This window comes from Lacerta agilis, chromosome 14 (assembly GCF_009819535.1).
Source record: "Lacerta agilis isolate rLacAgi1 chromosome 14, rLacAgi1.pri, whole genome shotgun sequence".
Lineage (NCBI taxonomy): Eukaryota > Metazoa > Chordata > Lepidosauria > Squamata > Lacertidae > Lacerta > Lacerta agilis.
The window spans coordinates 13060025-13084730 of NC_046325.1; the positions used below are offsets into that span (position 1 = coordinate 13060025).

A 24706-nucleotide genomic window follows, 5' to 3' on the forward strand; every position below is an offset into this window, starting at 1 on the left:
CGGCCTGCATAAGCACCAAGTGAGGCACCGGTCACCAACGTGGTGCCCATGGCTGCAACCATCTCCTGTGGCGCCTGGTAAAGGTCTTGGGGAGGGGGAATCCCCACACCACTTTGAGGGCCTGCCTCTTTTTATTATTTTTTTATGTTGGCCATTATGCCATATTCCCATGGCAGCCATTTTGTGACTGGCGCCCACACCGTTTTCTCAAAAATTCCACATGTACTCACTGGCCCAAAAGAGGTTGGCACACCCTGCTCTGAGGAATTATGAAAAATTCGAAGGATGCCTAGAGAGCTTCCTGCCTCACGACTCCTCAGACATGGATCTGGACCCAGGTGTGCACATCCATGCTCAGAAACCTTCTTTAACCTCCTTACAGAGCCCTTCCATCTCACAAAAACCAGTGGTTGCCATCTTTTCTCTGGCGGCTGGATGAAAGGTGCCAATAATACAACTGGCTTATTCATTTATTTTATCCCCAGCATGAAGAGGCAGGGGGAGCTGCACCCGTTGAATTTCGGTCCGTCATTCAAAGCAAAGCAGTGGGGTCTTTCTTTTGGCCTTCCTTTGGGGTTGAAGCAAACGGGGATAAAATGCACCTGCGCTCATCCAACAGAGGGCAGCCGTGGCCGTGTCTTGATGGGGGTAGCGTTTAGTGGGTAGGGGGGTAAAGGAAGGATGGAATTAGAAGTTATAAAGAAAGCAGGGGAGACAAAGGAAGAAACTGAACACCACCGTGGGCTTAGAGAGCCTACACAACAGCCAGTTTCAATCTCTGCACATTCCCAGCGACAACACCCAGAATTCCTGGCTCCCGTCCACTGTTTTATTTTCTCTGTCATCTCCTCAAACATTCATTGGAAAGGGTGCAAATCGTTTTTTGAGGGAGAGTGACACTCAGATCTCTAAGCAGATAACCTTGGACTCAGAGGCTGACATGCTGCCCCACACGCCTTCAAGAGGCGGCAAACAAAGGTCACACTTTCTTCTCCACCTCCTTTAGTGCCAGGGAGCCGCTTCAAAGGCAGGAAGCGCCCGGTCCTGTCACTTTCGTTACCTCAGAAGTGACACAGGACAACGGACACATCTATCCTGCAAAAGATAGGTGCAGCATGACGGCTTGGAACTCCAGGGTTACACCACTAACTGTGGACATTTCATGCCGTATTTTTGCACCCAGGAACCACATCTGAGGACACACTTCTTTTTAACTGCAGTATATACCTTTCTGGCAGAAGTGCTCCAACCCAATTAGTCCCAGGCAGCATGGGAGTTGTAGTTTGGCAATGTCTGAGGGCCGCAGGTTCCCCAGCTCCACACTAAGCTATTGTTTATTTCCGTTTTGGCCTAACTCAGACACTGCAACTGTCCTTCCCTCCGTGCAGATATTCTGCAAGCTGTGCTTGCAGATGTCAAGACAGGAACCAGAAGGAAGGGCTAGATCAGGGGTCAGCAAACTTTTTCAGCAGGGGGCCGGTCCACTGTCCCTCAGACCATGTGGGGGGCCGGACTATATTTTGAAAAAAAATAAAAAATGAACAAATTCCTATGCCCCACAAATAACCCAGAGGTGCATTTTAAATAAAAGCACACATTCTACTTGTTGTGTCGTGGGTTCTGGTAGCAATAAGTCCAGGAACACTTCTTAGTGAACAGCTCTTTATTATAAGGATTAGACAAGACTGGGGAATAGGGGTAGGGAAAGCTCTATTTATAGACACATTGGGACAGAGGGAAAAGATACATTTTAGCGGGAACCAATAATATTCAAACTTTCCGGCGGGACCCAATCAAGCTGTGGATTGTGATTGTACTTCTTCAAATTGACCAATAACATTACTTTACCCGGCTGACAGAATATCTTATTTAATACACAACACTACTCATGTAAAAACACCAGGCAGGCCCCACAAATAACCCAGAGATGCATTTTAAATAAAGGACACATTCTACTCATGTAAAAACATGCCGATTCCTGGACTGTCCGTGGGCCGGATTGAGAAGGTGATTCGGCCACATCCGGCCCCGGGGCCTTAAGTTTGCCTACCCCTGGGCTAGATATTTAGGTGCAGGGTTACATGGCCCAGCTCCACTTCTTGCTCCTGTGTTGATAAAACCTGCACAGGGATTTTGCAAGTCTGGAAAGCAAGTCTCCTGTTTCCTCAAACACAATTTTGGGGCTTCTCCAAATGACCTGTTCACTGAGCCATTCCATTTGCTTTGTTTGCGCAAAGCTTAGACAGAAGTTAGAATATCCCCAGGCGTTACTGAGCGCTCATTCTGATTTGTTTGCAAGGATGTTATACAACAGCGAAAACCTTCCTCCTGATTTGCTTGCAGGGCATTAAGACGTTTTCTCGTTAACCATTTGTATGCCCCTCACTTTTCAGTGCATTTCCTCATCACTTTCCTAACTGCAAAAGTAAGTTTGTCACGCTACGGTGACGGACTTTAATTAATAAAACCTAAATTTCTGGTATGTGGTTGAATCCCGCCAGCAAACTAGCGACTGACTGAAGGCTCCTTTTGTTAGTGATTGCAAACGGCCTCGGTCCTGTATACCTGAAGGAGCGTCTCCACCCCCATCATTCAGCCCAGACACTGAGATCCAGCGCCAACGGCCTTCTGTCGGTTCCCTCACTGCGAGAAGCAAAACTGCAAGGAACCAGGCAGAGGGCCTTCTCGGTAGTGGCGCCCGCCCTGTGGAACGCCCTCCCATCAGAAGTCAAATGAATAAACAACTACCTGACATTCAGAAAATACCTGAAGGCAGCCCTGTTTAGGGAAGTTTTTAAACTGTGATATTTTAAATGTATTTTAATGTTTGGTGGAAGCCGCCCAGAGTGGCTGGGGAGACCCAGTCAGATGGGCGGGGTACAAATAATAAATTATTATTATTATTATTATTATTATTATTATTATTATTATTATACCTGCACCAGTCTTTTGCAAGGAGCATAGTACAGCTCACATTTGGTTTTTGGGAAGTCTCTCATTCAGGCAGTGTACAAGGAGCACAGGGCAAATGCATCAGGGAGGAGTGTTACCATTTTTACTCTTGATTTCAGATGTTAATTCAAGCTCTTTTTCAGCCTAGTTCTACCAGAATAGACTGCTGATGCCCAAACACCCACACCTTCACAGACAAAAAGAGAGAGAAACCCTGAGGTCCTCCAATGTCATGGATTTTTATTAGACAAAATAAAGTCCCACGTATGTACAAAAGGCAAGGATACATCCAAAGAAATCCTGCAAGGAACATGGATGATCGTTGAGGTACCAAAAATATACTATTTTCAACATTTTTTAAAAAAAGTATTTAAAAATATCATACAAAATATAATCATTTTTTTAAAAAACCAATTTATAATGTCATTGAGAGGTGAGAACAATTAGGAAGAATATAAAATACTTTATTTTAAAGCCACTTGGTTTTACCCAAGATGGTTGGCATATCCTCCTCAGGATTTTACTCCCTACACACCCAACCACCCCAGAAATGGCTATACCTCACTGCTATTACAAATACATTCTTTGTTCAATCTCTAAGGCACAGAGCAAATAACAGCAGTCTCTTTACCTCACTACCACCAAGTCTGATGGGCAGTTCAGATGTGAAACAAAATAGAAAATTCTTTCCAGTAGCACCTTAGAGACCAACTGAGTTTGTTCTTGGTATGAGCTTTCGTATCTGAAGAAGTGTGCATGCACACGAAAGCTCATACCAAGCTTTCGATTTTGTTTCGACTATGGCAGACCAGCACGGCTACCCACCTGTAACTTCAGATGTGGTTCATCAGGATGACATCAAACCAAGCAGTAATGTTTATGTGTGAACGGCTACCTCAGACTGAACTCCCGTTATCTCCTCACATCGCTTGAAAGGCACTGCAAAGTTCACAAATTCATCAAGGGAACTGGCCACCATCCCCAGCCTGGTGTCCTCTAGATATTTTTTACCTCATCTCCCATAATCCATAACTACTGAGCGGTAAAGGGACAGGGCTGGCTCTGCCATCAGGTAGTGTGAGACGGCCGCCTCAGGTAGTAAATGCTGGAGGGCATGGAGTGGCAACAAGGTGTTGTGGGGATGTGCCCTGCAGCCTGCCTTGTGTCCCGCATACTAGCTTCCTGCCCTAAGATGCAATGGAGAACGCTGTCCTGTTGACACTGTTGATGTGAGATGCAACGGTCCTTGATTCAGGCAGTGAAATGTTTTGGGCCGGTCCTGTCTATGTGTGATGCCCCCGCCTCCATGAGAAAGTGCTGATGAATATGTAAATTACATACATACACTGGAAAGTGTCATGTATGGATCTGAAACACTGACATGTCACAGACAGCCATGTGTTGGGGTTGAAAGCACCAGATTATTGACATACATTATTAGTGTCCTTGTTTTACAGTCTGTTTTGTAATTTTCCATGCTTTTCTAAATGGCCACCCACTCTGTGGAACTTTTTCCTCTCTCTCTCAGCTCTTCTTAAGCATTATTGCATCTCCAGAGCATTGTTGGACATCAGAAAAAAGAGAATAAATTAGATCCCATTGCCCCTCATTAAATAGTGCATAAATAACCCATGCAAACTTCGCTGGGACATAAATAACAATCACTCCATAAATATGCATGTGTGCGCATGTGCATATATAGATCAGACTTGCCAACCCATCAACCCCTGCAAGGACTGCCAAGCTAGCCAGAGCTGATGGGAACTGCGGTCCAGAACATCTGAAGAGCAGAAAATTGGAAAAGGTTGGGATGGGTTGGCAGGTCTAGTTCTCTCTCTCACCCCCCACCCCCACTGTAACAGTAGTTGTGATATGCAGCCAGAGTTGAAATCATATTAATCTCAGTTTAAGGGTACGCCTGAATGTTTGCCACTGAAAATAATAGACCACCCCCAGCAGGAGGACAAAGTGCAAAACCAGGAAGCATAAATGCAAGAGATCTCGCTGAGCACAAGCGCACAAGTTGACCTCATAGGGTGAAGACAGACTTAAAGAACTTGGGGTGACCAAGGCTTCAGAACTGAAGTGACAGGCGAGTGTGCCAGCCAATCAAGCGCATGTTCAACCAACAGCCTTGTCCTTCCTCCTCACTGACACTTCCAGGTAGGTTGTCTGTCTTTTTAAACACACCTTTTAAAATGCTGCATAAACATTCTTATGCATTTATCATTTGTTGCCTTATTATTATCATCATTATTATTATTTTAAAATGGGAAAGGTTGTTCTTTTAGTGCATGATCTGGAGAGGCCCTTGGTGACAGCACAGGGGAGCAGCAGCCAATGAGCACCATGCACAGCCAGGGGAGGTGCCCAATCAGCACCATGCGCAACCACAGGGTTCTGTTGAAAACCTGACGAGCGAACAGGGCCATCTTAGAGGGATCGGCCGCCGTGGCGCGGCGATCCCTCGGCGCCCCCGGCATGCTGCCTCTCCGCCCGCCTCCCTCCCGCGCTGGCTGCCCCTCAGGAGGGGGGGTGGGCGAGCGGGGGATGAGGGGCATGGCGCTGGAGCGGCGCTTTGCGCGCCCTTCCAGCGCTCCAGCTGGGGCGCCGGGAGGCGAGGGCGGCCGGCTTGCACCCCACCCGCCCGCCGGCGAGCGCCCGCCCATGGGGGTGGATTGGAGAGGGGGAGCCCAGTATGCTGGCGGGCTCGCCACCAGCCCCTATGGACGAGGCGGCCCTGCGAGTGAGTTGTTGCTTTTTCCAGAGCTCAGCTCTGGAGAGAAATGTTTGGACTGGACGCAACAAGGGCACTTCCAGATCTTCTTCTCCACCAGTCTGTGGGTGTTGCGCCTGTCTTCTCCCTACGCCTGCTTCCCTAAGAAATATGCGGCAAGGAGAACGGAGGAACCCTTCAACCTGGGAATTACTCCTTGAGCGATCCTTAGGCTGGGAATTTCTCCGCGAGGAGAGAGAAGTCTTTCACCGTCCTGTCAATCCACTCTTTGTACGTGTGGCACACCACGTAGCCTCGGACTTTCTTTTCAAACGTGTCGGCTTCCACAGACTCCAGCATGAGGGGGTCCGTGACGGCGGTGGGCGGCGCTCCCAAGGCAGACATGATGGCCGTCAAGTTGCTGAGGAGGCCTTGGATGCGCAAGCGAGTCACCTTCAGCATATCCAGAAGTTCCACTTTGGTGGGGTTGATCTCAAACTGGTCGTCCCGGACCAGCTGCAGGAACTCCGCGAAGGCGGTGTAGGCCTCGTAATTCTTCTCCACACGCTTGATGTGGCTGAGAGTCCGCCATTCCAGGAACGGGATGGCGGCCGTTGGCACCCCTTCGTAGTGCAGCCTCCGGGCGTCGAAGCCGGAGTTGCTAAACGGGCTGCCTTGGTGACTCAGCTGGGAACGGAGAGAAAGAGAGAGGTTGTGTTTTTCAATTTAACAGGATTTGTACGCCACTCAATCACCCGTAACCTCCAAGCAGAAGAAAGCTGGCGCAGGAATGCGCTGGAGAAATAACCGTCGATAAAGATTGCGTTGTCTCTCGACACACTCCGTTTTGGGGGGGCTGCTGGCCCCTGGCACCTACATGCCAGGAAAACATGTCGAGACTCTGTCAAAGGCATGGGACAGGAAAACAGACGTGAGAAATGTATTCCAGGGAAACCACCAGCAGTTCAGGGAAAGGCCTACGGCTCAGTGGCGGAACATGTGTTTTGCATGCTGGCTGGGGCTCAATCCCCAGCACCTGCAGGAAAGTCTGGGACTGAGCAAATCCCCTGCTTCAGACTCTGGAGAGCTTCTGAGCTAGATGGACCAATGACCTGGCTCATTTTAAGCCAACTTCCTTTGTTTCCACTACCTAAAAGGTAGACAATTTACAAAGGGGTTAAATATTATGAGCCGCAGATGTGCATGTGGACTTGAGAGTGCCTGCCGCGAAATGCGCCCTCCTCCCTTGTCACTTCTCAGAAATCCTGGGGGTGGCACCCACCAGTACCAGGCTTCTTCATCCCTTTGGAATTCCTTGCAGGGAAGGCCAACAAAAACAGGCCTCTCGTTGTTCCCCAGATCAGCCGGCCGTAGTTCCACCTGAGTTCCACCCCCTGCTCTCTCTCTCTCTCTCTCTCTCTCTCTCTCTCTCTCTCTCTTTACGAGGATGCCGTTGGCAGCTTGGCTGTGCGCCAGAGCCCAGGCTGCAATGACCTCCCTACATCTGGCATCTTGTGCCCAGGCAGGTTGCGGGAAGCAGGGTACAAGAAATATTTGGGCACTCAGCCACTGCATGCAGGGATCAGAATACAGTGGTACCTCTGGTCCGTTCTTAACCTGAAACCGTTCTTAACCTGAAGCACCACTTTAGCTAATGGGACCTCCCGCTGCCACTGCGCCGCCAGAGCACAATTTCTGTTCTTATCCTGAAGCAAAGTTCTTAACCTGAAGCGTTATTTCTGGTTTAGCGGACTCTGTAACCTGAAGCGTATGTAACCTGAGGTACCACTGTAAAGGCGAAGGCGCGGCCACCAGAGAGCGGGAGATTTGCGCTCTCGATTGCAGCTTTGGCGGCGGTGGGGTGGGGTGGGGGACCCGACCAGTGACTCCTCTCTCCCTCGATCATGTTGCAAAGTCAAGGAACAAGCGTTGCGAGAACAATGGAGCAGCCGCAGGCAACCTTTCTGTGCTGTTTCCTGCTGGCGGTACAGGTTTGCTCTGGATCCGCCAGAAGGGAAAGGGCTCGGTGCAGCTTTGGCTGTGGGCGCCTTTAGCCCGTAGCCTGAGGCGGGCACAGCCTGCTTGTTTACATTGCCAGGACTGGCACCCAGTTTGCAGCATTTCTTTGCATGACATGGGCTGAATCCTGCGTGGCCTAAGCTTGGTTTGGTGGGGGGCATGGAGCTTGGCGGCCTTGCCTTGAGAGAAAGGAGTGAACCAATTGCCCTCTTTCCAGCGCAGAGCATTTACACCAGAGGTGGGGAGCCAGGTCCTTATGAGATCCTAGCCTCACAGGCCAAATTCAGCAAGTGGAAGGCACCTGTTATCTCAATGATAACAGGTGATTGGGTGCTTTGAAGCCCCAAAGTCGCTAGCACTTCAAGGCTCTTGGTTGTGCACCGGCAGCCATTTTTCTACCTGTACAGCTCCTGACACCGGGTGCGGAGCGAGTGGGTGTTGTTTGGGGGGGGGGAACGGTTTCATGGGCCAAGTTTAGTCCACAAACCCTATCCCTCAGCGATTACACTTGTGAGGTTCAAAACCCTTTCACAGAATCATAGAATTGTAGAGTTGGAAAGGACCCTGAGATCATCTAATCCAACCCCTTGCAATGCAGGAATATGCAGCTGTCCCATACGGGGATCGAACCTGCAACCTTGGCATTATCAGCACGACGCTTTGCTTCATTCCAGCTTGTAATGTGACAGTGAGACGTGTAATGCTTCGATTTAAATTCTAGCAATTCTTTCTGAAGGTGCATGCACACTTAAAAACTGGCATATCGATTTTTGTGCAAATCTGCAGCCTCTGTTTTTTGGGTTATGCATACCCTGTGTTGGTTATGCATAACCGGCCACCTTAATACACAGATACTGCATATACAAATGCCAGGGGCAAGCAATAAAGTCAGATGGGCCTGTGACCTTTAGGAGCTGTTCCATAGGTATATGGCCGGGTGCTGTTGGAAGGAGAAAGCTAGAATAGATAAACCTTGGCTTGGTCCGGCAAGGTCATTTCTTAAGTCTTTAGCTTCAGAGACAATAACGGAGATTTGAACCTCACCTATGAAAACGTCCCAAGGATACATCAGAAGTTTTTACCCAAAGAGCCTCCCACAACTTCACTGGCACTACAAACATATCCCCTAACTTAAAAGAGGGGCCTTGTGTCCTTCACACGAAACAATGCTGATCATATATCCAAAGTGTTGTGTAGTTCTGCAACCAAATTCAGGAACTGTTCCTGGGCACAGAATCATAACCTTTTATTTTTATGAGAAAGCACATTTCTAGTCCTTAACATCGCAAGGGAAGGTCGGAAAGGATGCAGGCAAAATCTTAAAAGCATTGAGAGGGGATGGTGGCTCTGAGCAAGATTCTCAGATGTCAGCAGCGCCACTCCCCTGTCGTGCCAGGACTAGCAGAAATAAGGAAATGCATATGTATTTGCTTCATTTGCCTACTTTGCATAATCCTGCCCTCACTTTATTTCTTCTTTCTTTTGCTGGATATAGGTCTGGAACAGAGCAGGTATTTTAAAAAAAACATACTTACAAATACTGTAAATATATGTTTAGACTTTCAACTTGCTGCTTTCCATTAAGGACCCCCTTGCTATGGGTAATCCAGAGGATTCTGGGTTACATTCTGGGTGGCATGTTCTGTTCATGCAAAATACTTGAACTGAAGGTGTAGGCGTTAAACAAACAAACAACCCTCGGGCAAATTCTCACCCCACACCCAACGCACCAGATTTCAGAGGAAAGTGGGGAATCATGAGAAAGCTGCCTTCTGAGGAATGCCCGCAAGATAATATGCTTCTGAGGAACTAGAAGGATTATTGGGAAATAGCTGGAAAGGGAAACGAAAGGCAAAGCTCTTACATAGGTATTCAGAAGGACAGTGCTGTTGGCTTTCATGAGGCGGGCCAGGTTGAAGGTCTGGCCAATGATGGTGTTGACAGGCGAATCCCGGTCAGGGGAGACAATGTGGACCAGGCCTGCACAAACGACGAGGAGACTTCTGGCTGAAAAGGAACAAAAGGAATATGTATTCAGTGCAGGGTTGGGTTTTTTCAATTGGGCCCACCTCTCTGAATGTGGCTCCTCACCACTGTTGCTGCCGCTTCCCTTTCGCTTCCTGTCTCTCCCGTTGCCTCAGTCTTGAGATAAGCTTGCTCAAAGTCCAACCTCCTTCCCAAAATGTGGCAGCATCCTTGAGATGGCCATTCCCATCTGCCTGAAGATCTCCATCAGGTCAACGTTTTCCTAACCTCGGGAGTCAAGACAGGGCCAGTCTGAGGCTTTTAAGGGCCCACAAGGCAGCCGCTGTTGATGCTGCGCAGTCATCCGAAGCAGGAACACAGTCCTGCCATTAGGAAGCGGCGCTCGTAAAAGGTAGGGCACTCGTAAAAGGTAGAGCCAGTGGTGGTTGTAAGGGTTAGTTAGAGCAGGGATGGGCACAAGGGCCACATTTCCTTCTGGACCACCTCCTAAGGCTCATCTCGACACACGGCCCTCTCTAGACTCCAGTCAGATGATGGAGGTGTTGGCAGGGTTCAGGGACACATCCCAGCCAGGCAAAAGCATGCGCCACATGAAGCAGGCAGGGCCAATGAGGGGTGTCGTCTAGGGAGAGGGGTGTGGCCTGAGGAATGTTCCGAGGACCAGATAGCAGGGCCAGCCCTGGACATTTCGCCACCTGAGGCAAAACTGAAAGTGCTGGTCCTCCCGGTTTGCCTCCGCCACAGAAACCTGCCGCCGCCAACTCCTTGACCTGAGTTTCACAGGCCCACCGGCACCATGGCGACCGGCCTGGAGTGTCGCCAATACATAGCTGTCAACTTTTCCCTTTTTAAAAGGGAAATTCCCTTATTCCGAATAGGATTCCTCGCAAGAAAAAGGGAAAGTTGACAGCTATGCGCCAATAGCAAGATGCCTGCACCACAGCAAGGAGAGTTGTAGGAAGTGCCTTCTTTACACTCCCGGTTTCCCCATAACTCTCCTCGTCATGGGGCAGGTGTTCTGCCATTGATGATGCTCCGGGTTGGCCGCCATAGTGCTGGTGCGCCTGCACATTGAGCCAGTGGCGGGAGGCAGTAGATGCAGCCTCCAAGGAGCACACCGCAAGAAGCCTTGGCTACCACGTCGACGGGCAACACTCTCCTTGGAGGCCAGATATGCCGCCTCGGTTGATCCTGTCACTTGAGGTGGCTTCCTCAGCCCGCCTCTTGGGTGGGCCAGCCCTGGCAGACAGAGAGCACTGCAGGGTTAGAGTGCTGGACTACGACCTGGGAGACATGGGTTCAAATCACTCTCTCAGCCTGACCTACCTCCCAAGATTGTTGTGATGATACAATGTAAAACAGACAGGGGTGCAAACTATTTATATGCCACCTTAATCTCCTTGAAGGAAAGGGTGGGATGTAAATCTCCTGTGATATGTAAGAATGGAAGCAAAGGGTAGCAATTATATTTCGTTTAATATTTAATTTGTGTTGCCATGGGGGAAGGAAGGGCCAATTACATAATCAACTTCATGTCCATGCCTAAAGATGGAAAGAAGAAAAAGAAGTCCCAGCAAAAGAAGAATGGATACAAAAATTTATGGAATACGCAGGAATGCCAAAACTTACCGGAAAAATAAGAAATCAAGATAACAAACTTTTTTTTAAATAAAAGAATGGAAATGGTTTGTTTAATATATACAGACAAACTGTAAACAGATAAGAACATTGGCAGGATTATTGTAATAAACTGCAGTTTCATAATAGTATATATTTAAAGTAGATGAATAAATGAACTAATTAAGTCAATTTGGATATGCAGAAAATATTAAAAATAAATTTAAGGAACCACAGAAGGAGGGGGGAAGGAAGTCAAGTTTTGAAATGTTAAAATGGCTGTAAAATTACTGAAATGTATAAACCTGAAAATCATATATTTTTTAAAAAAAATAACCACTTCATGTCTTAGCATGATTTGGCATGAATGAATCAAAAAAAGACGCACACACACACAAACGTCTCAATGCAGACATAACACGCTTTAGACTATGACTTGGGAGACCAAATCCATTTAAGACATGAAGCTCGCCTGGTGACTACCGGTAAATTAGTCACCGTTTCTCAGACTAATCTACTTCACAGGGTTGTTTTGAGTGTGAGCAGGGGAGAACTACTGTACTCAGAAGGATACAATGAAATAAATAAAAAGAAAATAGTGCTAGCTTGCATCCACAACATTAACAAAAAAAGTGATGCGATTACTAGAGCCATAACATAACAAGTAGAACCCCCAATATTTCCCCCCACCTCTTTTATAAAAAACCTTAAAAATCCAAGCACACGCACACATGTATTAGGCCAACTTGGAGAAAAGGAAGGTTGCACTTACCCAGAGAAAGAGTCATGGTTTCCTCACAGTTTTGAATCCCAGCGGAAATGCCAAGTTCTCTATGTCACCCCCTAATGGTTGGCAAAGGTATCGCTCCTTCCAAGAAATGGCTGCTGTCGCCCCCAAGTGGAGGAAGTGGGTATCCCGCTACTCTCTCAAATCACCTCTGTCGCCCCCAAGTGGAGGATGCTTGAATGTCTGGTCTGGACCTCTCTCCCCCTTTCTCTGAACTTGGAGAGGCCCTCTAGTTGTGAGTTTCCTCTGCCCTGAGGCTGCTGCTGCTGCTGCTGCTGCTGGTGGTTGATGAGCCCCACTGAGACAGCCCTTTATATGCAGCCAAGGTGTTGTCCCCATCTTCTGAAATTCCCCAGCCTTCCTCCCCTCCCCTCTCTGTGGGCAAACACCTCCTACAGAAAGAGGAAGGGGGGGAAGCATCAGTTCTGCTTCCTGCTCCTAAGACACTAGGCTGGGGGGGGGGAGGAGAGAGGGAGGGGAGGAGGGAGGGGAGGGGCAGATTGTGAAATCTCTCCAATTTCCTGCACAGTTGGGAAGAGAAGGGGGGGGAGAAATGAAAAGAAAAGCCAGGAGGGCATTCTCGTTTCTCAATTGCACAGGGCCGTAGGTAGCTGCCAACAACGCCCAGGTGGCGTGGGATGGGCGACCCCAGACCACCACCCCACTGCTGAGGAGGGGCAACAGCAGCTACCTCTGACAGTCCCCTCTCTTTGGGGCGGTGGTAGTAAGAAACATAGAGTGGTAGGGGGGTCATCTAGTCTAACCAAGAACTGGGCCTGTCTGGGAGGATCGGGCCTCCCTCCTGCATCGTTCAACCTGCTCATCTTCCTAACCCGTAACTGCCAACAGACCTGCCCAATTTTAGGGGGGCAGATTAGGGATAAGGGAAACAGCTGGGCCTTGCCAGGCAGCTGTGGGACACGTTGCTCATCAGTCTCCCAGCCGCAGTCGGAGATGAAGGCAGGATCCCCCGGGGCTGAGGCGGCCAAATCGGAAGGGCGTGGAAGGGGCACAGAGCCAAGCCCTGCTCATCCCACTGTCTGGGGCCAGGCTCAGATTCTTCCTTTCTTGACGCAGCACATTCCTCTCTCAGCCGCACACATTCCTGTCCCTAAAGCGGATCCTTGTGATGACCTTGTGATTCCAAACAAATCAAGCCTGCCCAACTTTCTCTGGTTGCTCAGAGTTGCGAGGTCGAATCGCTCTCTCTTTCCTGGCAGCATGTTTAGCAGACAGAAACCCAACAGGCGAAGCTTCCCCCACGCCCGATGCTGGTTTTTCCCGCCTTGTTTGATTCCTGCCTGCCAAGCGACTGGTAAAGGCACGGGAACTCTGCCCTGGGGGCGGTAGAAGAGAGAGAGAAAGGACTTTCCATTCATGCCACCCTAAATCCGTTCTTCCCGCCCAGCCCCAAATACACTGGCATTATGCTCCACATTCTTACACAGACTTTTATGGGCAAGTATGGTGCCAAGAGCCAGACATTCCCCCCCCTCCAAATAGCAGGAAGAGTCGGGTTGCTTGTGTGTGTGTTTGTGTACATTATGTACATTACTGAATTAGGCAAATGCAGGGTGGGGTGAGGAAAGAGGTTGTGAAGCTTTTTCCTACTCGGAGTAAAGCTTTCATTCGGGGAGAATCTGTGGGGCTCCAGAAGCGGGGAACCGGGAGCTCTGATCGAGTCGGACAAACAAAGTGAAGGCCTCGGGGCCGTGCCACCTGCCTGCTACAGGCCTCCTGGCACGTCCTGGCATCGGGTTACTGTTTGCGAGGAAACTGGAGACGCTCGAGAAAGAAAGAGGAGCAGCGGGCAAGGAGCCAGGCCTACTGGGTCCCCTTCCAGCTCAGAGACGGGTGGGGTGCGTTCGGAGTCCGGTGGGCCGAGCGCAGGCTCCACATCCCGTGCGGAGGGAAGGGAAACTGAGGTGCCAAGTAGGGGAGATCTCACGCCTGCTTAGTCAGGCATGCCACCCATTCGTGCCAGTTGCCAGGAATCGCAAGCGGGGGAAGAGTGGCTGTCGCGTTCAGGCCCTGCTTGCGGGCTCCCCACAGGCGCCTGACTGGCCACTAGGAGAACAGGGCGATGGGCCCTGGGGGCTCTTCTTACATTTTAGCAGGTGTGCAGGAGAGGCGGGGGGGGGGGGTCCGGCAGGTGCAGCTTGCCGCAGCATGACGCAGGTCAGAAAAAGAGGATTTAGAGGTGGCGTGAATAAAGACTTGGCAGCCGGACTGCCCTTCTTCTCACCCACCCTGGCAAACCTCCCGCGCCTTCGACAGGCGGAGCACTAACAGGTGTGGCTCCCCATCACACACAATAGGGGGAGGCATCACCAGTTGGATCTCTGCCTGTTCCTCCTTTTGTCAGAGGCCCAGAAGCCTCCTCTTCTGCAACCGCCTTTGGCCACTCCCCCCAGCAGGAGCAGCCACAAGGGAAGTCCGGAAAAGACATCTGAGCAACCCTTCGCTTGGGGGGGGGGGGACAACGGAGGGTGGAGGAGAAGCTCCAGTATCTGCCACTTGGGCCTCCCACCCAGCCTAGATCTGCACGGCCTACTCAGCCTTCATCTGCTTTCCCACTGCCCCTTCCCTAAAACATGCTTAGAGCCAAGATAATGGAGCTCAGACTTTGCCAGCATGGTGCCCTCCAGTCCAGCTGTTTTGAACAACAACTCCCATCAGCCCCCAGCCACTTTCTTGAGCTCCAATCCCCACCTGTTTTCAAAGTTCAAGCAAATATTCTGGTCCTGAGGCGTATATATATATATATATGTGTGTGTGTGTGTGTGTGTGTGTGTGTGTGTATATATTTGTATAAGAAAGTCGAAGTGACACTCTTGTTCAGGGCTGAATTTAGGTTTGACGAGGCCCTAAGCTACCGATGTTAATGGGGCCCTTTCTATGTCCAGCTGTCCTTTCTCAACAACAAATTGTTGCTGTTTTTGTGTGTTGAATACATGCTATATGGTAATTTATGGACCTAATAGGTATCTAAAGCCATTTGCACATAACAAAATATGTATTTTATCAAAGTAATTGTTGAACTGAAATACAATTTTAGGGAGCAGGCTAGCAGGCGGGGCCCATTACTTACATCATGGGAGCCTACACAACACAAAACACTGTTGTTGTATATAGGTTTTATTTTATTTGTTTTTTATCTTATATTTTGGAAATGTACATCCAGTTTTTTCCTTTGTTTTTTTGGGGGGCTCCCAAGAGAGTGGGGCCCTAAGCTATAGCTTGTTCAGCTTATACGTAAATCCGGCACTGCTCTTGTTGATGACAAGGCAACCGTGGTCAGTCCCCCCTCCAGCTGCAAATCAAAACAAAACAACCTTATAAATCCAGCTGCATCCATAAAAGCCTATTGTTGAAGAGGCACTAAACGAGAAGACTTCCTTAGTTTCTTTTTCCCTTTTCCCCTTTTTGCAAGCATTACTTGGTGAGCAGAATACGCTCGATCGTTTTTTTGTTCCTGCAAAGTAGTTTCAGGCTCCGGTTTCTGATGCGTGGGGCCTCGGGTGTGTGTTATGGGTGGACCTAAAATTCGTCTTGGTTCACTCACTAGCAACCTTTCCAAGAGTTAATTATTAGGTGCCCTAGACAGTGAAACACACTCTCCTTCCCAGTGACTGATTTCTCTCTCTGTGTTGCTAAGGAAATGAAGTCGGATGCCTGGACATGCCAACTTCTTCCATTGCAAGTCTGGGCCTATCCCTTCATCTGGACTGGACCTTGACGTCAGGTGGTGAAATCCGCCTTCACCCCTCTTCCGGAGATTCCCCAGCGTGTCTGATCGCAAGAGGCAAAATCTAGGACAGTGAAAGTGACTCATCCTGGCTAGGAAGGCAGGTGGATTTTAGCCCGAGGTGACATTGTCTGAGACCACTTACAAAAGCTCAAGCTCATGTTGCCTGCCTCCTGCCTCTCCCCCGCAAAACGCTTTTTTAAAATAAACAAACAGCAAGCATGGTTGTTTTTACTTTCGTTGCTGCTGCTGCTGGTTCCATTCGAATTTGGCACTGAAATTATTTTGGCTGGGTTTGGAGGAGTCAGGATTCCTGGGTTCTCTCTTTCTCTCCGTCCTGCTCTTTGATGGAAGGGAGTAGATTTCTACCTTAAAAAAAAAAAAACCCTGCCTGGCCACAACGGTGGCTGGATTCCAGGGAAAACTTGGAGACCTGGGTTCAAATCCCTGCTGCACTGAGGTTTCCTTTTACAATTAAGAGCATATAAATTTTATGAAGTAAATAAATAAAAGTGCAAAGGCATTCCTCAAACACTCAGAGGGCTTTCCTGTGTAGCGTAGGACTGGAGTTGGGTTTGAAGCCCAGTGTTGTGTTTTGATTCAAGTTATCATATCTGATTACTATTGTCTGTATTCACATTAGGGGAAAGTAACTGCCTTCCTGTTCCAGAAGGAACAGTTACTATTGGTTCATTCAAGTTGCTGCATTTGGATCCTCAGTCTTATTGGTTCCTACCAAAAGGCAGCTTTGTGATTGCTTGAGATTGTTCCCTCCAAAATGTATCCTCTACTGTCCCTATAAATGTATCTCCCTCTCCTCAGTTCCCCCAGTCTTGTTTGTCTGAATAAAGAGTGTTACATGAAGAAGCTGTCTCCTGCTTGCTCTGTCAGAGCTGAAATCACTTGCTGAATCACGATCCCCACATTACAACACCCGGCTCAGGGCTTGTCCACACTCCTGCTTGTCCAATAGTCCCTATTTTTCAGGGACAGTTCCAGATTTACAGAAGCCATCCCGGTTTCTGATTTGTCCCTGTTTTCCTTAGGATGTCCCTATTTTCATCAGATAAATGCTGAAGGACATGGTAGGACGCCCCTATTCTCGCCAGCAAATTGTTGGAGGCTATGGAATAGGACATCCCTATTTTCATCAGATAATTGTTGGGATGCCCTTCTTTTCATCGAATAAGTGTTGGAGGGTATGCTAGAAAGCATCGGTCAAGTTTTCCACTTGTCCGGTTTCTAGGCAGGTGTCCGAGCAGTTTTTGCCCTTGCTTTCCCTGGGGAAACCTGCTCTTTCGCAATAAATCGGGGCAAACGTCAGTCTGGAGAAAACCCAATTGACGTTTGCTCTGATTCAGTGGTCAAGATCGGATTTCCCTGGTAGAAAACGGCAAGGTAAAGGCATGGCATTGACCACGGGTCAGCCACCGAGTCTCTCTGCCAAACGTGAGGCTGAACCAAGCCCAGGGAAGGAGCACAGCTCAATGGTAGAAGACACATGCTTGGCATGCAAAATGTCCCAAGTTGTTGTTAAAAAATTTATACTGCCCTGTAGCCGCAGGTCTCAGGGCGGTTCATAGAATAAAATACATAATCAAATAAAAAACAACCCAATAATCCCCCCCCCCACTATCTAAAGGTGGGACTGGGAATCTCACATCTGAAACCCTAGACAGCCAATCAGTGTCGATGGTATACCCAGTCAGATAGACCAACTGTCTGACTTAGAATATACCTATTCTAAGCCTACCCCAGAGACCATTCTGAGGATGAAGAGGGGGGATTGGGGGGGGGGAACCCGGCGTACTGCCCTGAGCTCCTTGGAGGAATAAGAGTAGATTATGATGTGCCTGGCAACAGTTCTGGGGCAATTCTTCACCCACCATATTTCTTGTTTGTTGCTAGACTTCCTGGTTACCGCAATAGGTGCCAAAATCCCAAGGGAACAGAAAAGACTATTTATGTATGCGACCACGGCTACGTGGATGTTATTGGCCCAGAGATGGAAAGAAGATAAAAGTCCCTACCGGAGAAGAATGGCAGATCAAGTCGATGGATTATGCCCAAATGGCTAAAATGACCGGAAGAGTCAGGCATCTGGAAGACCAAAATTTTAATAAGGAATGAGGGGAAATTATAACCTATTTTAAAAACCACTGTAAACAGTTAAAATTGTTAGTAGGATTGGACTAGCACTTTAGCTTAATGGTGAATTTTGGACACAATGGAGATGTAAAAGATTTGGATTATCATAAAAGATACAGGAGGAAATGATTGACAATAAGGCCTGCAAAGGGGAGGGGGGGAAGTTCTTGTTTTTATGCTGTATGTTCAATATGTGACTGTAAAATTTTAATCTGAAAAACCAAATACATAAATTTATATTTCTCGTTTGCTTATTTGTTTATACTGTTCTTCGTTGGGGGTGTGTGCTGACTTTATGCCCCTTCTAATTCTTGGATCTGGCAAGTGTTAACATCTAAGCAAATTCCTGGAATAGCCAGGCTAGCTTTCTGCTGAGGTAATGGCCCATGAAGGTAAGAAAGGAAGTGGTTCAGTGCCAGCGGACAAATGGGTGCCCCCCCCCTCCCTCAACTTACTGGTAGTTAGAAAGACAAAGGCCAAAGTGGATAATTGAGGTGTGTAAGCTGGAAGCAGGGACCCAGGTGGTGCTGTGGGTTAAACCACAGAGTCTAGGGCTTGCTGATCAGAAGGTCGGCGGTTCGAATCCCTGCGACGGGGTGAGCTCCCGTCGCTTGGTCCCAGCTCCTGCCCACCTAGCAATTCGAAAGCACATCAAAGTGCAAGTAGATAAATAGGTACCGCTCCGGCGGGAAGGTAAACGGCATTTCCGTGCGCTGCTCTGGTTCGCCAGAAGCGGCTTAGTCATGCTGGCCACATGACCTGGAAACTGTCTGCGGACAAACGCCGGCTCCCTTGGCCTATAGAGTGAGATGAGCGCCGCAACCCCAGAGTCGGACACAACTGGACCTAATGGTCAGGGGCCCCTTTACCTTTACCTTTAAGCTAGAAGCTGGAGGAAGGAGAAGGCTGAAGCCTGTGAGACAGGGACATGCCTCATTTCTGCTTGCAGCCAAGGCTGTGGCCATGAAGGGAGCCAGACCCTCTTGGGGTGTTGATGCTTTGAACCCCTCCATCGTAGGCTCAGGTTGTATATGTGTGTGAATAAACCATATCTCATAAAGATGCCACAGTCCCACAAAGATGTGCCTCGTTCCAAAGGAAACACAAACTCTGGGAAGGCACCTTAACAAATAACCGGTCAAACTCGGGGATCCCTGGATGCGGGCGGCCATGCAACGCTCAAACTAGCAGTTAGCTGGGATAGCGAGAGGGAGACACTTTATTTGGAGTTTGGGTTTTTGTTGTTCTTGCAGAAAATCCCCCCGCTGACCTTCACCATGCCAGTCTCAAATCGAAGGGAACATGACAGATGCCATCAAGTGACTGGCAGAGAAATGATGACTTAACTTTTTGCAGCATGAAATACAAACTGTTAAAAAAAAAATTTTTTAAAAAAGAATCTTTTCCTGGAACAATTTTTTATGCGTGGATTTGGTTTCTGTCTTCCTCTGCCAGTTTTTCTCCTGTGAAATGGGTGTTTTGTGGTGCTCGTGATAGTTTCTTAGATTTCCAAGAGTGCCCCAGGGCCCCAAAAGGCTGGGGATCTCGATGTTAGTCGGGGCGTTGATGGGGGTGGCTGGTTTGGTGTTGCCAAGGGCCTAGTTCTCACTGAGGTAGTAATACCTTGTGGCTCGGCTGTACCCCTTATGGTGGCAGGTGGGGGGGGGGTTATATGCACTGGAACGCTCTTCCATTTTGAAGGGGAAAACATCCTTGCACACAGACAATAATGTTTGCTGGTGGGAATGGCGGGGCCCAGTTGTGTGCAGGATCATGACTGTGTGCCGGGCAAAAAATCAAGATGGCAAAACCCCCAAACCCACTTCCTAAAACACACATCTCTCATATTAAAACAGTTTTGATGAATAACATAACCAGGAGCCACAGGCTTTCCAAGTGATTCTGTATTGTTTTAAAGGAGGAAATAATCTCAGCTATTTTATAGATAAACAAGCCACTAAAATGTCCTTGCTCCTTAGCTGGAATGTTGCGTGTCTGCTAAAAATAGGTCCTTCCTTTTACCAGAATGAATCATTACATATTTTGGAGGAAAAAATGGCCTTGTACAGTATAAGGAAACACAAATACAGCTCATCAGAAAGGCAGGTTAAACTGAGATATCTCCCCCTCACAGTCCTACAGTTCCAAGAAAAGAGAGATTGACAATTCAACTGCTCTGGGAATTGCAGATCTATGAGGGGAATAAAAAAGGTAAAGGTAAAGGTACCCCTGACCATTAGGTCCAGTCACGGACGACTCTGGGGTTGCAGCGCTCATCTCGGTTTACTGGCCGAGGGAGCCGGCGTTTGTCCGCAGACAGCTTCCGGGTCATGTGGCCAGCATGACTAAGCCACTTCTGGCGAACCAGAGCAGCGCACAGAAATGCCGTTTACCTTCCGGCCGAAGGGGTACCTATTTACTTGCACTTTGATGTGCTTTCGAACTGCTAGGTTGGCAGGAGCTGGGACAGAACAACGGGAGCTCACCTGCCGATTGATTGGCAAGCCCTAGGCTCAGTGGTTAAGACCACAGCACCACATGTGTCCCAATGAGGGGAACAGGAGTCCCCTAACAACTCAGCAGAGTGTTAGCAAACTATAATTCCCAGGGTTCTTTTGTGGGTAAGGCGTGATAGTTAATGGTTATGATACTGCTTTAGATGCATAGTGTAGATAGGGCCCTGGTCTGAATTGGAGTTGTCAAAAGACATCAAGGCATCGTGTGAGGCTTGGCCTAGGAGCTCTCCTCAGGTGCAGGATGGAGCAGAGGCATGCCACATCAACAAAACCTCTCAATGAGCCAGGCTTGTTATAAATTATTATTATTATTATTATTAAATACAGATAACTCGCAACTTGTGCGGAGTTACGTTCTGGGGCTTGTGTGCAAAGCTGAGCGGAGGCCTTTCCATCTCTCTTCCTTGCTTGCTAGGCTCTGGGATGCTCTCTCTCTGTCTCTGGAGGTTCTCCTGGGATCTTGAATGAGATTTCACGAGAGCTTCCCTAGCCTGTGCGAGAAGCTTCATGGGCAGGAAAACCCAGTGCGGAAAGAGCTTTTAAGCTCCCTGACTTGCGTGCTTTTGATTTGCGTGGTTTCAGCTGGCCAGCTAAAAAATAACGATGCAGTGCGATCTTAAATGCCTGTGAGCCGCAAGTCAGCTGTACTTGTGGAGACTGCCCTTCTCCCTTCTCAGCCTTTTGGCTGGGAAGCCCTGAGCTGGAGACTCTTCACACCATTGTGTCCTGTGAGCCAATAATAAGGCACTGTGCTGAAGGAAGCAGGACACCAATGGCGGAAGTCTGCGGATGCTGGAGGAGGGATGTTGCAGGCAGGCAGTGAAAGGATGGGTTGCTCAAGGGTAAGGATTTTCCTGGGTTAAAAAGTAGTCTTATATTCCAGAACATACTGTATTTTGACTCTCAGGAAAGAGCTAGGAGAGGGGCAGTGACTGATTTACTTCAACCCAATTCTTCAGATTCACTTATGGCATCGTGAAATGAGGGGCCGGTCGAGTTTTCTTGAAAGAGAGTCCAATTAAATGCAATAAAACATTTTTGCTGTTTCACAGTCTGGTTTTTTTTTTGGGGGGGGGTTGTTGAATTTCTCTCCTTTCAGTGTAAAACCCACATCAAAACCTTTTATGCAGTACTGTAGTGGAAAGCTCTCCCCCTAGGGATGCTCGCCTGGCGCCAGCACTGACAACTTTTCAGCGCCAGGCAAAGACTGCTCTTTAAAAATTCTTCCAAGTGTTTGGGCAATAATTTTGTTCCGACCTGGGAGTCGCAATCCTGATCATTGTATAAAACACAATATTGTATATATTGTATAAAATGCAAAATACTTTTAAGGCACCTCTAGGCCATCACTATTTCTGGATGGGATTCAGTCACATACCGTCAAATTCAGGTGGCACGCTTAAAAAAGTGGCTTGAGAGGTCTTGTGCAACAAATCTGCTGCTTTAGAAGACTGGACTTTTTGCAAGAAATTGGTGGGAAAATCCAAGGGAAAGTGCGGAGCACTTCCTCTGACGCAAGATCACACCTTCCTGCAAACAAACGAAAGTGGATGCTCGTGTCTAATCTACTTGCAAACAAATCAGGATGAATACTAAATGAATAGCACCCTGAGTGCAGAGTATTGCTTCAATGGATAATGTTTGCTATGTGTGGTATGTTTTGCATATTCCTTTTTTTTTTTTTTTAAGTCACTTCAAGGCTTCCTTGATTGTCGGAAGTGATAAATAAATTGAATTAATTGTATTCATAAGCAAAGCTGCTCTCTTCCCAGAGCTTCATTTAAGCCGGAACTCATGTAGCGGTTGAAAGCATGTGTGCTGAGCCAGGTGTCTTCTGTTTGAACGCCATGGCACCAGGTGTCCTAAGGCAACATACTCTTTGGATCCCTGCAGTCTGGTGGGGGTCCCCCCCCCAGTCTACACTGATGCAATAAGAGTGCATTAGTGGAAGATTTTTACTGGCTCATGTACACACTATTTCACTTTATGAGTTGTTCTGTGATGCCTCCCCAGTGCTATTAAATTGTTGCACTCGTTCGCTCTGCTTTAGCACATCAAAAGTGGTAAACATACACACACACACAAACCAAGGAACATTTGAAGTATAATAAGTTACAGGATTTCAGCAGGAAGTTACCTTTTTGAGGTTCTCTACAATATCATAAACTTGACATGAGTCAACAGTGTGATGCAGCAGCTAAAAAAGCCAATGCAATTATGGGCTGCATCAATAGGAGTATAGCATCTAGATCAAGGGAAGTAATAGTACCACTATATTCCGCTCTGGTCAGACCTCACCTGGAATACTGTGTCCAGTTCTGGGCACCACAGTTCAAGAAGGATACTGACAAGCTGGAACGTGTCCAGAAGAGGGCAACCAAAATGGTCAAAGGCCTGGAAACGATGCCTTATGAGGAACGGCTTAGGGAGCTGGGTATGTTTAGCCTGGAGAAGAGAAGGTTAAGGGGTGATATGATAGCCATGTTCAAATATATAAAAGGATGTCATATAGAGGAGGGAGAAAGGTTGTTTTCTGCTGCTCCAGAGAAGCGGACACGGAGCAATGGATTCAAACTACAAGAAAGAAGATTCCACCTAAACATTAGGAAGAGCTTCCTGACAGTAAGAGCTGTTCGGCAGTGGAATTTGCTGCCAAGGAGTGTGGTGGAGTCTCCTTCTTTGGAGGTCTTTAAGCGGAGGCTTGACAGCCATCTGTCAGGAATGCTTTGATGGTGTTTCCTGCTTGGCAGGGGGTTGGACTGGATGGCCCTGGTGGTCTCTTCCAACTCTATGATTCTATGATCCTTTTTGAGGTTCAGTGGTCTGAACGGTGCACACACCATTCCTAGGGTAGTTGAACCAATAGCTCTATATTGCTATGATCACAATTATTATTATTTATTAAATTGATATACTGCCTTTCACCCGAAGATCTCAGGGCAGTTCACAAGATTAAAAAAATACAAGATAAAAGCACAAATAAATAAAAAAAACAAAAACAAAATGCACAACATTTAAAAGACTGTAGAATATTAACCAGCCCAAGGCCTGGTTAAAGAGGAACATTCTTTTGCATGGCGCTTAAAGTTGTATAATGAAGGCACCAGATGAAGCTCTCTGGGGAGAGCATTCCACGGATGGGGAGCCACTACAGAGAAGGCCCTGTTCTTGTGTTGCCACCCTCCAGATCTCAGGTGAAAGAGACACGAGAAAGGGCCTCAAAGGATGTATGTGGAATCCTAGACTATATGGGGAGAGGTGGTTCTTGAGGAGCCATTTAGGGCTTTGTAAGTCAAAACCAGCCCTTTGAATTGGGCCTGGAAACTGATTGGCAGCCAATACAGTCGGAACAGCATCGGTGTAATATGCTCAGACCGTCTTGCCCCATTGTGCAACTTGGCCACTGAATTCTACACCAGCTGAAGTTTGTGGGGTGCCTGGACTCCCCTTCTAATTCCTGGGTGCCAGACATTTAATTTAGCATGTTAAAATACAAGTCAGGAGCCAGCCTGGTGATGGCTTACTAAATAGGAGTCAAAACAAAATCGAAAATTCTTTCTAGTAGCACCTTAGAGACCAACTGAGTTTGTTCCTGGTATGAGCTTTCGTGTGCATGCACACGAAAGCTCATACCAGGAACAAACTGAGTTGGTCTCTAAGGTGCTACTAGAAAGAATTTTCGATTTTGTTTTGACTATGGCAGACCAACACGGCTACCCACCTGTAACTGGAACTAAATAGGAGTCATTAGCCGGGACAAAACTCTGTGCCACAGGGCGAATGCATGGCACGCCCCACCCCCCATGGTCAGTTAGTTAGAAAGACAAAAGGAGAGTTTTAGGATGGAGTTTTTGCAATGATGTTGCAGTCCATAAAAATCAGCAAGCTGGAGAGAGGGCCAGAGCCATGTTTCAAAGCATGTTTGATTTCTGTTTGAATCTTCGGCTGTGGCTATGGGAAAGGCAAGGCCCTTTTGGGGTGGCAATGCTCCAACCCCCTCCATTGCAGGCTCAGATTATAGATATAGCTTTCTTTTGTGTGTGTGTGTGTGTGTGTGTGTGTGTGTGTGTGTAAATAAGCCATATATCATAAATAATGTGCCTCATTTCCAAAGCAAACACTGGTGTAAGTATCTGAAGAAGTGTGCATGCACACGAAAGCTCATACCAAGAACAAACTTAGTTGGTCTCCAAGGTGCTACTGGAAGGAATTTTTTA

General features: G+C 47.9%; 1 protein-coding gene across 1 annotated transcript; it reads right to left on the bottom strand.

The window, feature by feature from the left end:
* Nucleotides 1–5834: 5834 nt before the first annotated feature.
* On the bottom strand, nt 5835–12078 carry CTF1 (cardiotrophin 1). Its single transcript, XM_033168359.1, has 4 exons — nt 12063–12078; nt 10811–10912; nt 9552–9694; nt 5835–6355 (listed from the first exon to the last, which is right to left on the bottom strand). The coding sequence occupies exons 1-4, from the start codon at nt 12076–12078 to the stop codon at nt 5897–5899; spliced, it is 720 nt and encodes a 239-aa protein (XP_033024250.1). The 3' UTR covers nt 5835–5896.
* Nucleotides 12079–24706: the final 12628 nt, after the last annotated feature.